The following is a 14,910-nucleotide window of genomic DNA, read 5'->3' on the forward strand; positions in this document are numbered from 1 at the left end:
GGTTTTTAAAGATTTCCCTCCATGATTTTCTATCATTCACTTTTAACTCACTGTGCTCACAAGCCAGAGCAGAGAGCTGGATGCCTCTCCCAGCCTGGCCCAGATGGTGAGACCAGGGTCTCGTCCTGCCCATGAGGGCCCTGTCCTTCTCCCAGCCCTCAGAGACACACTCCCACCACACAGGCTGAGGCTCTTGGACATGGGAAGATCTAATATGCTTTCCATAGGGTCAGTATTTCTGTTAGCAGATATTCCTCTTGCAAGCTTCTCTCATCATCTTCAGAATCATCTTCTTTGGTTTTATGCCTTTGTGAAATTGTTTTATGCTAAACATGGGACACATGAATGCTATGGTGACATTTCTACTGTTTTGGTATAGTTAGGGGAAATGTAGAGGACTTTGACATCTATTTTCCAGCACAACAAACAAATGTTGTTATAACCCTGTATTCTCAATTATTTTCTTTTGAGTGTCATTAGACCATACGGAGAAGGGTGTGAAAACAACTTCTGCAAAGTATCAATTTTGTTTTATCAAGGACTGTTCTGGCAGTTTTAACCTCATATTTTAAATGTTCACCATAAGGAAATATCAGTGGATTCAATGTAATATTCTTCTACTTGGGTGCCAAGGTTCCTGCATTTGAAAGGCTACACAAAAATTATTTACAAATGCTGTGTTGTATAACAGCTTTTCTGGCACTTCTCATCAGTTGATCTACAAAGAAAATCAGTGTCCTTATTTCCCTATTATTGGTACAGAAGCACAGAGAGGAAAAAGGACTTAATAAGGTCTATGCCTGCTAACAACACAATAGCTTGCAGAGGTGTTAAAAGACTTCTGACTCCTCTTGACTTCATTTGGAGTTAAGGGAGACCTGGAGGCCCCTTAAGCAACTATCAACTTTGACCTAAATAATTTCTTTACATTTCAATCTATTGTCTTTACAGAGAGTATTTCAACACTAAGAAAGGAAGTTGCATCTTAATTCTATTAGCAGTAGTTTCACAGGCTTCTCAAAACTCATTTCAAACATTTTATAACCTTGCCAAGGTTCAGACATGTTCAACTTTCAGCACTGAGTGCAACCCCCGTGACTCCAAAGGGATGTGTGAGCACGATGCATAAAGATAACTCCTTGCAGAATCACAGAACTAGCAAGTATCTTCAATGAAAATTAAACATTTCATCGTAAGGTATTACAAAGAGGTATTATTTTTGTATTTACACATTTGGGAGCATAGTGTGGCTGCTTTAATTCAGGAATAACTTCAGACTGAAAACCTACACAAACTGTGTTGTATGAAATAACCCCTAAAGTAAAAGGTAACATTTTCTCAGGGTTTTTTTAAGCACCACCCAGGTTCATGCATACAGGCTTCCTCTATGTTTGCCTGAAAAGCATACTTATATTAGTAACTGTATGTGGCCAAAAAAGCAGCTGAAACCTGAAGGCCATAAATGACTATTTATACAAACTTTTTAAACTTCAGTTTTTAAAGCATTTAAGCCAAAATACATAAATCAAGCCAGATTTGTTGAATACATGGCTCAGGTGCAGTGATATAGATCATAAAACTTACTTAGCTAGGCTTACACAGAACCTGATCTGAGTTTCAGATTTGTGTTTCACGCTGGCTTCAGGTTTTCTTGCAAGTATTTTGCCTGCCCTAACAAATACAACTGCATTTTAGTTTTCACAGTGTCGGGGTCCTTCATGCACCAACACACTCTGCAACCTCTTTCCCCTGCTCCAAGGGGTTTGGTGCCCATGTTCAGGCCCAGCTCTGTATCCTGGGACAAGACTGCAGGGAAAAGATCTGTGAAAAGTCTCTTCCAGGCTGGGCTATGCTGGGCCTTGGGCCTGATCCTGCCCTTGCCTCCTTGACAGGCCTTTCTGGCTTGAATGTGGTCCTACCTCCTTGCTGTGGCTTTGCCCAGCCATCGCTGGGCTTCATCTGATCCTAGCCCTGGTCACCAGGGCTGCTCTGCTCAGCTTGTTGGAGTGCCCTGTGACTGTGCCCTGACAGACACTGAGCTCCTATTAAGAGAGCCTGACGTGGATTTTCCAAGCACTTGTTTCAAAAATCAAACCAGCTTGTTAAGTTAGAGAAGAAACTACTGCATCTTCATTAAAAACCTTGCAGGTAGTTGTCATTTAGCTAAACAACGGGGTACGCCACTTGGGTGAAGTACCATTTGCCAGGTTTTTGCTGAACATGATATGCAATAGCAGCATGATAAACAGTCTCTTGCACCATCTAGACGCCATTTCTTTCTGGGTACAGAAGTCCTGCTTCCATTTTAGTGAGGGTTTTGTTGGAAGGTGGTGATTCTGTTGAGATAAGAAGGTGTTCTTACTAAATCTGCACTGGAAATAGGGCTGTTAGTCATTGCTATACCATGTTTGTCTTGTTCTTTCCATTATTCTTTGGACACGACATAGAGCAAGAGACTACTAGCATGCACACCAAATCTTGTGAGCTCGGGGGCTGGAAATTTCTTTAGAGTAGAAGGGTAAGCTCTATTTACATACTGGATAATACACAGAAAACTGCGATTCTATGTAAGAAGCTTTCACATTTCAGTTTATGATTTGGTTGTGTAAACGATATTGGATAATTATTTTCATACTCATCCAAGGACATATGATATGTCCTCAAGCAACTGCGTCACTCTGACTTTGTGTCTCCAGTTTCTTAATGAAGTTCACTAGGAAAAATGAGGGAGAGTCCTGTCCTATGCAGGACTTACAAGCCATATGACACAAAGAAATTACTCTACTAATGGAGTGATTCTGTCTGGATTTTTTTTTTTCCAGAACAAATCCAGTTTTGCCCTGTTACTGTTATTGTCAGGAGGACTCAGGCAGTGCTTTTCTTCAGCCGGCACTTAAAGGGTGAGAAAAATATGGTGAAATATAGTAATATGGCCCTGGTACTGTGTTACCATGACCAGAAGTGCAAACACTCCACCAGTGCTGGTAGGATCAAAGAGTAGGACAGAAGTGGTTGTACAGTTTGTGGCTGCAGAAATTCTGCCAGACACACTGTGTGCACAAAACCAGAGAATTTTAAGAGTTCTCCTGACTGCACACACGGGTTCAGTATCGACCAAACAAATGCAGTGGAGAAAGCAGACAGAGCTAATGATAACAAGGCATGTTAAAAAAGGTGTACATGCATACATATACATCTATATCTATATAGAGGTGAACAGGAGGACAGTCATAAGGCAAAACCACATTACAGAAAGTGAGCATTTTCAGCCCACAAGAAATAAGGAGAAAACCACCTGATTAGCCAGAAAAACGGCAAAATTTAAGATGAGGTGAGTAATATACAACACCAGCCCCTTCATGAATACTGTTTTGTCTGTCTTTGTTGTCTGGCTAAGCTGGTTTTAAAAGCCCCTTCATCAGCAGTATGTAGTTTCTAGCACAATAAAGGTGCAAAACTAAACAATCCTTAGAATACTCAGGCTCTTAACTGATGAACCCATATTGCAAGTTCCTCCAGTTACGTTTAGTTATAAAAAATATTTTTTTAAAATACAGTGATCAAAAACATATGCAGTCTCCACTGCCTCCAACTTCTTTAAAAAATGCTTCTCTTACCGTACATCATATTTTACTGCTTGCTTTTCAGCGGCCACAGCAGATCATGATGGTGGTATTAGAATATTTAAGGACAAACTAACACAGAGCTCATGCATCCTAAAGTTATGCTTTAAGCATGGTTGCATCACAGCTCGGTGAATCAGCAGTCGCGTTCTTGGTCAGCTTCTACCATTTACATATCCTGATTCCAAATCTACAGGTGCTTTTTTGTGGCATGACTAATCTCATGCACTCCAAGGGCAGGACTTAGGGTGCCCCCAGTACAAGTAATGCAGCTGCCAATACCTGTTGATTCTGATCACCCAATAAAGTGCCTCTGCTCCCTTTTCAGCCAAAGCAGTTAAGCTCCATCAAATGCAGATTTCCTACATCCCAATCACCAAACTGCAAGTTACGCACTGTCTTGCTAGATATCTTTCTAGCCCTCTGTCTTTTAAAGCCAACAGTCTAAATTCAGGAGGAGGGATAGAAGATGCAACGCCCTGGATTATGACATAACCTGGTGGCTGCCTTCTGAGTCATGAATGGGCTGCATCCCATCAGGCCAAGATGAAACTGAATTTAGATTTCCCACTCCCTAGTTGACTATATCCCACCAAGTTGGGTGGGAGCGTTGATCTGCTCGAGGGTAGGGAGGCTCTGCAGAGAGATCTGGACAGCTGGAGCCATGGGCTAAGGCCAACTGTGTGAGTTTCAATAAGGGCAAATGCTGAGGGCTGCACTTGGGCCACAACAACCCCCAGCAGCGCTACAGGCTTGGGGAGGAGTGGCTGGAGAGCTGCCAGTCAGAGAGGGACCTGGGGGGTGATTGACAGCCGGCTGAACAGGAGCCAGCAGTGTGCCCAGGGGGCCAAGAAGGCCAATGGAATCCTGGCTTATGTCAGCAATAGCGTGGCCAGCAGGGACAGGGAAGGGATCTTACCCCTGTACTTGGCACTGGTGAGGCCGCACCTTGATTCCTGTGTTCAGTTTTGGGCCCCTCACCCCAAAAAGGCCATTGAATGACTCGAGTGTGGCCAGAGAAGGGCAACAGAGCTGGTGCAGGGTCTGGAGCACAGGTCTGCTGGGGAGTGGCTGAGGGAACTGGGGGGGTTTAGTCTGGAGAAGAGGAGGCTGAGGGGAGACCTCATCGCCCTCTACAGCTCCCTGAGAGGAGGGTGCAGAGAGCTGGGGATGAGCCTCTTTAACCAAGTAATAAGTGATAGGACAAAAAGTAATGGACTTAAATTGCACTAAAGAAGATTTAGACTGGCTATTAGGAAGCATTTCTTTATGGAATGGGTTATTAGGGGTTGGAATGGGCTGCCCAGGGAGGTGGTGGAGTCCCCATCCCTGGAGGGGTTGAAGAGTCGGGTTGACACAGCGCTGAGGGATATGGTGGAGTTGGAAACTGTTCATGTTGGGTTGATGGTTGGACTGGATGATCTTCAAGGTCTTTTCCAACCTAGACAATTCTGTGATTCTGTGATATTTATTAAGCTGTTATGAGAAGGATGAGCTCTGTGCTTCTCTTCCCTCATCATTTTCACAGAAGCCTTGTGGTTTCTCTGGGAATAGTGCTGGACTCAGCACCACGAGGCTCTGAGCATGCATAGCAGAATTGGCTTCTCCAGGGATTCAGGTGGAATATAGACACATCTTTGCTGTGTTCCTGAACCATGTCAGGATTCAGCCAAGAGCCTGGCCCTCCCTGTCACAGCCGCCTGTGCAGTCATGGGCACTCCAGTTTAGTGACCTGGGGAACTGCCAGGACAAATGAGTAGGCAGCAGGAATTTTTACATACCTCCAGGGTCAGACAGCTGCCACAGCAGTTGATTTATAAGTAGCTTTCCTGAACTTGGCCAAATGAATCCACCTGAGTCCCATTTCTGGTGTCCAAAGTAAATATCGTAGAACCTACCCATTGTGATAATGCACTTCTGTAAGGACTTGGATGTCTGAGGGCAAGTCATATAACCCTATGTATTTTAACTCACCACCCCTAAAATTTTAATTACTTACTTCATTATGATATTTTAAGGGATAATTTACATTTGAGGAAATATCACAGACACCCACATAATTCTGAGCACTTTCTGTGTAATTAAGAAACGCAGCAATGTTCATGCTACCCTGAGAACGAGAGCCTGCAGAACTACTGGTTACATTCAAAATACTTGTCATACAGGTTCTGAATTGCCCTGGGATGCATGGGTTGCATTACCTGGAAAAGGGTGCAGCGGTAAGGCAAGCAAGTTGTTTTGAGAGTCATCGTGTGTGTTGAGCACACCTGCCTTTCCCTGAGACCTTCCCCAGGACTGGGAGCATGTAAAATCCCAAAGATGGAAGACAGAGGGAGGTGGCTCACTGGCATTCTCAGTAGATTGAAAGGAGAAGGCTCTTGGTGATGTTGTGGATGTTCTCAATGCACCTGCAACAAACAAGACCATAGTGAGAGTGAATTAATACTGGCTACCACGTTGTTAAAAGGCCTCATAAAGATCCTTCCCAGGCAAGACCACTAGGCATTTACATCAAAAGTGGGCATTCTATCCTGTAAAAAAGTGATATCTACACCATTATTTATAAAAATACTCATAAATGACCACCATCGGTAGATCCGGATCACATATAATTCAAGATATCTCACTTTTAATCCTGCCCAAGGTGTGGGATGAAGTTTCAGAGCCATCCTTGCATTTAGTTTGTTACCAGCTATCTCCAAAGAGCTCTCTCATCAGCCTGTAGACTCCCTCATCTGATTGTGAAGGTATCTGCCTTTTCCATTGAATTGCAGAAGGAACATAAGGGCTTAATTTTGGCCTCTAGATTGTAGTTTGAAGGTTAGGAGTTAAAATGAAAATACTACAGTACTTAACATGCTCACACATATACTTTTTATTGGCTCCAGATCAGATCTTCATTCTAATATGGATGACCTCATTTATAATAACAGCTATGCTTACAAACAGTGCTCTTGAAACTCAAGAGAATTCATAATTAGCATGAATTATGAATATATTCCTCAAATTGTGGCTTCTTTTCCACCTCTGAATGGAAAATTAACAAATGTTGTCAGAAAGAACCTTAGGGAAGCTTTCACTCCTCTAATGATGAGTAACTTGACACACCCTTGAACATGAAAGGGCTCCATTTCATAATCTTTGGCAATTTGGGATTTTCCAAGAAAAAAAGTACAGAACTGATTAAAACATGCATCTGTGCATACTAAGGCAAATTCCCATCTGCTGTGTATCTTATACTTTGCATCCCGATTCTCTTACCACATCAAATATGCTTTTGCTGGTGATTTATTTGGCATATACATGTATTGCCTGGTTTCCTGCATATGAACTTTTAAGCCTATTTGAACATGCTATCTTTCTCCTCCCTTTCCTATCTGAGGACACCACGTGGTAAACTCTCTGCTCCTGCTATTCAGGTTGATTCCCATGATTTCTTTCCCATTAGTGTAATAATTGAGTAATCAGAATGGGTCTAGCCTCTTGAAAAGGTGCTTTTTCCTCTTTTTTCATGAAGCTGTCGCTCCTAGGATGTGATCACCTTGTCTCTGATGGGGGTCCTGGGAACCCCTCTACTCTGGCTTGTTTTCATCCTTGGACTGGGATCTGCTCTTTGAACTGGCCCATCAGTGAGCAGGTTCTGCTGCTGGGAGACCGGGAGCCAGGATCCCTGCTGCTCTCGGCATGCTCCAACAAGAAACTTCCCACTGCCAAGAGTTCTTAGCAGTTGTTTGCCCCTGCAGCACAGTAGGTTTGCAGACATGGCTGTAACTCCCACTCTTGCACACAAAATTTGATCCAATGTGCAATAATTGCCATTGATGCAAGACAGCGTGAAAGAACTTCTTCCTTTCTTAAAGGACAAATATCTTTAAAAGATCTGCAGAGATTACAGTGATAAAAAGGCTGCAAGTATTTGTAGAACCACAAAAGTTCAGATGATGTGTGGAAGAAGGAACCCTCTAATTCTTGGCTGTAAATTGATGAAGAGCTATGCACAAGTTTGATAGTGTGGTTTTTGTTGTTTGATTTTTTTTTTTAATTCTATACCTCCTCTTCTGTCTTGCTAGTAATAAAATACAGCTATAAAATAATGCAGTGATGGTACCCAAACAGGCACATGAACCGGGTTAGTAACTTGTCTCTTCCATAGACAAACAGCATGGATAATAAAGGAGAACATGAGAATGAAAGCACAGTCAGCTATTCTGAGTAAAACCAAGCAATTTAATCCCTGATAGCCTGAGTGAAGAAATACCTTCCAAAAATGAGAGTTTCACACCCACAACTAGGTATTATTAACCCAAGCTTTTGAAAAAATAGGAATGTAAACCTCCTCCTCTTTTTCTGATTTCTTGTTTCTGAAAAAAGAACAAACCAACCCTACCCATCCACAAAGCAACCAATTTCTCCCCTGCCTTCCCAAATGCGATTGTTTTCAATCCCTGGGATGAAGAGGCAAAAAGACCAAGGGTTTGTTGTTGCTGTAGGATTTGTTAGTCTCTTTGAGACACCACAGGGAAAATATATCTCCATTATCTCACCATACAGACAGCAGACTACAAAATCAAAAACCTTAAATTACAGGAACCTGGGAATATGGAAGAAATGGAAGTATAATGAAACTGTTCTCAAATCTGTATCTCTTTCCCAGTTGAAAAATGAAGGGGGTGGTAATTACATATTCCACTCCCTCATAGAGTTGTTCTGAGGAGCTGCCAATTAATGATTGTAAGACACTCTCATGTTATAATTGAGGAAATACAATAATTTAAGATAATGTCAAGAATGGAATAATCTTATTTTTAACATAATAGAAACACTCCTTAAATAAAGTCACCTTACCTGAATTATGTTTGAAATGGCATGTGACATGGTTAAACACATGGATTTAAGTTCACAGAAGAATGAAAAGACTGTAACAACTACATTCCTAGAATAATTTTAGAGAGGAGACACTATCACTGCAGTCTTTTTCATTACTTATTTTCAACTTTTTTGTTCTTGTTATAACAAATCACAACATCATACACCTTGCATCTGCATACAGTTATCTAGTCACTAAAATTCTGTGCCTTCCCAAGATTATGTGCCAATATAGACACGTGGAGAAAAAAAGAAAAACCAGTCCAAGCAGCTGGGCAGATTCAGTAATGATGGGCATACCCAGCCCTCATCTAAATGAGGCGGCAATATAATAAGAAGTACATCTTGTGACATGAGAACATGTGCTGCTGTGCCACCCTGTGCTAAAACAGGGGCACGCCAAAGCTGCCTGATTCTATTCCCTGGAAAATTCAGGCCTGTAACCCTGAAGCAAAACATCCACCATTTAAACAAAGCCTGTACTTTCTGCTTGTGTTGCTCATGGCACTATTGCTAAGTTAATGTTATTTGGGCCTTCGTGTTTCCGTTTATCTGGTCTGCCAAAGGATCAGATTTCTGAGGTACTCAGTGACTTTTTCCCTATTGTACTCAAATGCTGCAGCAAATTAAGTGTGTGAACAATTTAACAAATCTTCAAAAGTAAATAATACAGAGAAGGTGTTATAAACCAACCAACCAACCAAAAAACCCAAACAAAAAAGAGGCACTCTTACATATGGAACTTTGAGCATTATCCTGCAGAAATAAATGTATAACCAGGCTAAATTGAAATCAGGGGATTACAGCGAGTCACTGAACTAACTGCAGTTTGTAAAGTCTTTAGGATAGCAAGCAGAATACCAACAAGAAAGAGACAAGAAGCAAGCCTTACTCTTTGCAGGCTACTTAACTTTTTTTTTTTTTTCACTCAGGAAGAATAACATACTTGTTAGACCTCATCTAAGAGAAGTGCTACACTGAGTCACTAAACACATTTTTACAAAGGATAGCTAAATTCTTTTAAGTTCCATTGAAAAGCTATCACCTGAATTCATGATGTAACTTGTACAGTTACATTCATGTAACTTGTACAGAGATTAGCTATATTTAATACCTTAAATTTCTTACTAAGAAAGTACTGTGCAGAACTCAGCAATGATCAAGTACAGCATAAACGAGCAGAAAACCCTTCCGTATGTTCTCTCTCCCACTGCTGTAATGGAACATTAGCACTTCCCCAGTGCTCCTTCACTGAGCTATTGCAGTAGCTCATACTCAAGAACAAATTAAAGCACTCTCTGGACTTTATTGCTTACAGTAATATGTATTAATTGGAAAGAATATACATTTCCTTATTCTCCAATAAATCTTACGATAAATACACTTATGCATTCTCAAGTCTGGGTACTCAACTCACCAATTTATTTAAAAAAAAATCCAAACCTGGTCAGATTAGCGCATTTTATTATTTACATTCAAAATTGTCTAAAATGAAGCCTTCCTCTGCCTCTAGGCACTTTAACATAATTAATAATATAACAAAACCTTAGCAACATTAGAATAATGATTTCAAACAGGAAACTAGCCATTTAGACCTTTACAGATACTCCTTTCCATCTGTCCTGGTTTCGGCTATGATAGAGTTAATTTTCTTCCCAGTAGCTGGCTGCCAGGTTACACCACACCACCATCCTTCATCATTAATTCTCTTCACGAAATGTTATCAAACAGATGTCTTTTTCACAAAAAGATGACCAGATTCAAGTTATTTCAGATGATGACAGAAAACAAGTCCCACAATCCTGGAGAATGCCCTGCCACCTGCTCCTTCAGCTATATTAGGAGAGAAAAACAACTGGCTGCTGATGACTCACAAAAACTGGTCTCCAATTATTTAAAGCTTTACCAGGCAGAACTAGGACCTTAAATACACTCAGTAACCAGTGGTCATCCAAATGAATGCCAAGCAAGATGTTCTGCTTCAAAAAATGAACTCCTGGTTCTGCTCCTGTCACTTGGGCAGGGTGGTCACAGCAGCAGCTGCAAGCATGATGTATTCTGCACCTTATTTGCCATCGATTCCCACAGCTGTCTTGTCAAATATTTACAGCCTGTGGGAACGTGGCTGCAAGTACGCTGGTTTGCCAGGCATCCTTGAAAATGCATGTGTTACGGGTGTCACGCTCCGACGGCACTCGTGTGGTGAGCTGAAATGTATTCAGAACAGCTTTGGGGCCATCTACTGCAAATACTCCAAAGAAACATATTTTCTGGAAAAGTTCAGTTATAGGGTGCACTCCACACTCCTCTTGGAGTGCCCACTGCAATGGTTATTTACTTTAAATGCGCAAAGGTAATTTAAAAGCTACTTTGGTATTCATGTCAAGTAATTTTCACACTAATAGTTTAAACAAGTTTCAACCACACACACAAACACTTTCTGCTTTTTTAAGTTACCAATTGTATACCATAAAGACAAGTCTCACTTTATCCTTTGTAATCACTGATTTTTATTTTTTTTTCCCTGTACACTTATTCAAATCTCATTCCAGAATTCATCATCAAGTTAATTAACAGATTTCAGTTTGTTCTGTGTTTAAGGGGAGATTGTTTGTGACTTGACTCTGGGAAAATGCACAAAAGAAGGCAGCAGCTTGTTTTTCAGCTCCTGTCTTTGCATTTTCTGCTCAAGAGCCAGGAAAAAGGAAAGCATGTAAATTAGGAAGCACATGTATCTTGCAGGATTAGCATCACACATTTCTCCAAAGGCAGAGAAATGACAGCACACCTTCCATTCTCAAGATAGAAAAATTGATGATGTCCCATTTCAGGGGTGGTTTTATTGTGTTTCTCTGCCAAGGTGCTGATCTGAAATCTTATTTATATTTCATTCATCCCTCCTCCAGTAATAGCAGCTCCTCTATTGGTAATATAATTATGTTATGATAATGCCTCAAGTGAGGTTAAGACTGTACGAGCCAAACGTATGCAACATATAAATATACATAATGTACAATATAGGAAATCTATCAGGATTCATTTGGTGTTTTCGGATTCTCTTGGCCTTGAGGCAATTTTACATAATTGATGTTCAGGTTGTGAAGTATTTCTTGGAGGATTATTATCCAGACTATATGAAATTTTCTTGTAAGGATCTATTCCGTCAGAAGTTGAAATAAAAATGCAGAGAATTTTTTCCAAGTAATCCCAAGAGTGTAAACTTGGGAAGCAAAAGGCCAAAACCTTTATATATTGTCTTAGTAAGCATATTCTGCAGGCAAAACCTTAATTCAGGTCAGCTTTTTTGTGGAGCATAAGTATTTCAAGGAAAAATAAATTGATTCTAATGCTCATGGTTATTAATGAAATGTCTGCTTCTGGCATTTAAAATTTACAACATGATGGTCCCACTAGATTAATCTGACACTATGTGTATCACAGACTATCAGATTTCAACTGTAACCATCCAATAAAATAAAGCACAACTTCTGCTCAGCTAAAAGACAATTTTCAGAAATATATCTGATCTTTAACAGAAGACATAAAATGATGGAAAATCCTCAGCTTCTCTTGGGAATGTGTTCTGGTGGTTAACCATGTAAAAATGTGCATCTTACTTCCTCTTTGGATTTGTCTGGCTTTTGCCCCTGGCCATTAATTCTTATTATGCCTTTCTTCTAATAGATTAAAGAGCCCTTTAATATTCTGTATTTTCCCTGAGGAATGTTCCTATACACTAAAATCAAGTCACCTCCCAATCCTCTTTTAGATAACTTTTAACAGTCTGGGCTCTTAAAACTTGCCAGTGTAATGCATTTTCTCCAACCATTAGAACATTTTGCTTCACTCTTTTGCTCTCTCTTATTTTCCAACGTGCTTCTTAAAAAGTGAAAACCAGAACTGTATGCACTACCCTGTGACTGGTATTGCTGAGGCCAAACACAAGAATCAAAAAAACATTTTTTTATTACTTTGTTTATGCACTGATTAATCCTCTTCTGTCATAGCAGCACACAGGACAGACCTTATCTGACTGCTTACTTATCCTGACTCTTAAATCCTTCTCAAAGTCATTACCTTCTCATGATATAGTCTTCTATTCTCCAGTTACAGCCTCCACACTTGGTTCTTAAGATAGACAGCTTTACATTTGGCTGGATTAAAATACACTAATTCTGAATGAGATGCTTCTACCAAACATTCTGATCAGTACCCTGTCCTCATCATTATTCAGGACTCCATTAATCCTGGAGATGAATTTTTTGCAGCAGCAGGTTTAGATCTGCTTCCAGATCATTGCTTCAAATGTTGTACAACATAGGACCTACTACTAGAACATTTTCAGACACCATCTCTTTCAATTAAGTTTTCCTACAGACTTCCTCAAGATCTGGCAGCAAATTCCATTTGCATGGTTTATTGGCACTGCATGCACCCAATGTGTGAGAATATCATACAGTGCTACATTTGAGTCACGTACCTCTTCAAAACAGTATTAATAGCTATTTTTACTAAAACACTGTGTAGAATTCTTAGAATCATAGAATGGTTTGGGTTGGAAGGGACCTTAAAGATCACCTAGTCCCAAACCCCAGCCATGGGCAGGGACACCTTCCTCTAGCCCAGGTTGCCCAAAGCCCCGTCCAACCTGGCCTTGAACACTGCCAGGGAGGGGGCAGCCACAGCTTCTCTGGGCAACCTGTGCCAGTGTCTCAGCACCCTCACAGGAAAGAATTTCTTCCTTATATCTAATCTAAATATACCCTATTTCAGTTTAAAACTGTTGTCTCTATACCTACCCTTCCCAACAAAGAGCCCTTCCACAGCTTTCCTGTAGCCTCCTTTAACTACTGGGAGGCTGCTCCAAGGTCTCCCCAGAGCCTTCTCTTCTCCAGGCTGAACAACCCCAACTCTCTCAGCCTGTCCTCACAGGGGAGGTGCTCCAGTCTCCTGACCATCTCCGTGGCTGCCTCTGGACCTGCTCGAGGTCCATGTCCTTCTGATGTTGGTGGCCTCACAGCTGAAGACAGAACTCTAGGTGGGGTCTCACAAGAGCTCAGTAGAGGGGGAGAATCTCCTCCCTTGATCTGCTGGCCACACTTAATGCAGCCCAGGACACAGTTGGCTTTCTGGGCTGTGAGCACACATTGCTGGCTCTTGGTCAGTTTTCCATCCACTAATTACTCGCAAGTCCTTCTCCACAAGGCTGCTCTCAATCCACTCCTCACCCAGCCTGTATTTGTGCTTGGGATTGCCCCGACCTACATGCAGAACCTTCCACTTGGCCTTGTTGAACTTCATGAGGTTCACACAGACCCGCTTCTCCAACTTGTCCAGGTCCCTCTGGATGGCACATCCCTTCCCTCCAGTGTGTTGACCACACCACAAAGCTTGGTGTTGTTGGCAAACTTGCTGAGGGCGTCTTGATCCCCCTGTCCATGTCATCAACAAAGATGTTAAACAGTGCCGGTCCAAGCACCAACCCTGAGGAATGTCACTTGTCTCTGCTCTCCACTTGGACATCGAGCCGAAGACTGCAACTCTTTGAGTGCGACCATCCAGACAATTCCTTATCCACTGAGTGGTCCAAGAGCACTTGTATTATATTCCTTCTTCTCAACTTTTTATTATTTGAATTCTCCATCAGATTTTCTATTTTGGTTAGGATAGCTATTAAGCTAACTAGTCACTCAGGTCATACTGCTCACCCATTTCAAAAATGGCACAAAGCAGCACATTTATCACTTGTTTAACCTCCTAAGGCAAGATACAAATACACTGAAGAATTAGCAAGCCATAGATCTGTATTAGTAGGACAGGCAGAAGCATCAGAGAGCACTCGTGACCCAAGTTTGCATTTCTCAGGGCATTTTCAGCAACTGTAGATTTTCAAAGTACCAAGTCTTCTGGTCCTGCTGAACTTTTAAGCCATGCACACCCACCCTGGAGGTGCTGTGGAACCTCCTTCTGACTATGGAGAGACGGGGTAAGTCACGACCACTTCCCTCACACCCAGCAGAAACGTCCCTGAGCCGCTGCCTGCTGCACATCCTTGCGGGTAACCCACCACTTCCATCGGTTAACCGGCCTGATCACTGGGGCTAAGACCACTCACAGTCTCCACTTGAAAGCCATTTTCCCTCTCGTTTACAGCACCAGATTTAGGCTCCTGGGGTCGTTTCGGGCAGAGGAGGGCAGGGGCAGCTGGGCGCAGGCCTCTGCTGACACCAGACATGGTGGCCGAGGCGAGGGTAGCTGAAGTGAGGGTGGCCGGGATGAGGGCAGCTGAGGTGAGGGTGACTGAGAGTGGCCGAGGTGACGGCAGCAGCAGCTCGCTCTAAGTCAGAAGGAAGGACAACTAGCTCGCCGGGGGCCGGTCGTGCCGGTGACCGGGCTGCAGCCGGCGACAAGGAACCGACGG

At 42.0% G+C, this 14,910-nt stretch overlaps 1 protein-coding gene across 1 annotated transcript in view; it reads left to right on the forward strand.

Annotated features, from left to right (window-relative positions):
* The window catches only part of SGPP1 (sphingosine-1-phosphate phosphatase 1), a 55,917-nt gene that overhangs the window by 20,519 nt on the left and 20,488 nt on the right, over window positions 1-14,910 (forward strand). Inside the window, exon 2 of the mRNA XM_026849218.1 lies at window positions 14,643-14,779. Within this exon, the coding sequence (XP_026705019.1) occupies window positions 14,643-14,779 (137 nt within the window). The remainder of the gene's footprint in view (window positions 1-14,642; window positions 14,780-14,910) is intronic.

Source organism: Athene cunicularia (assembly GCF_003259725.1).
Source record: "Athene cunicularia isolate RWA chromosome 5 unlocalized genomic scaffold, athCun1 chr5_part1, whole genome shotgun sequence".
Taxonomy (NCBI): domain Eukaryota; kingdom Metazoa; phylum Chordata; class Aves; order Strigiformes; family Strigidae; genus Athene; species Athene cunicularia.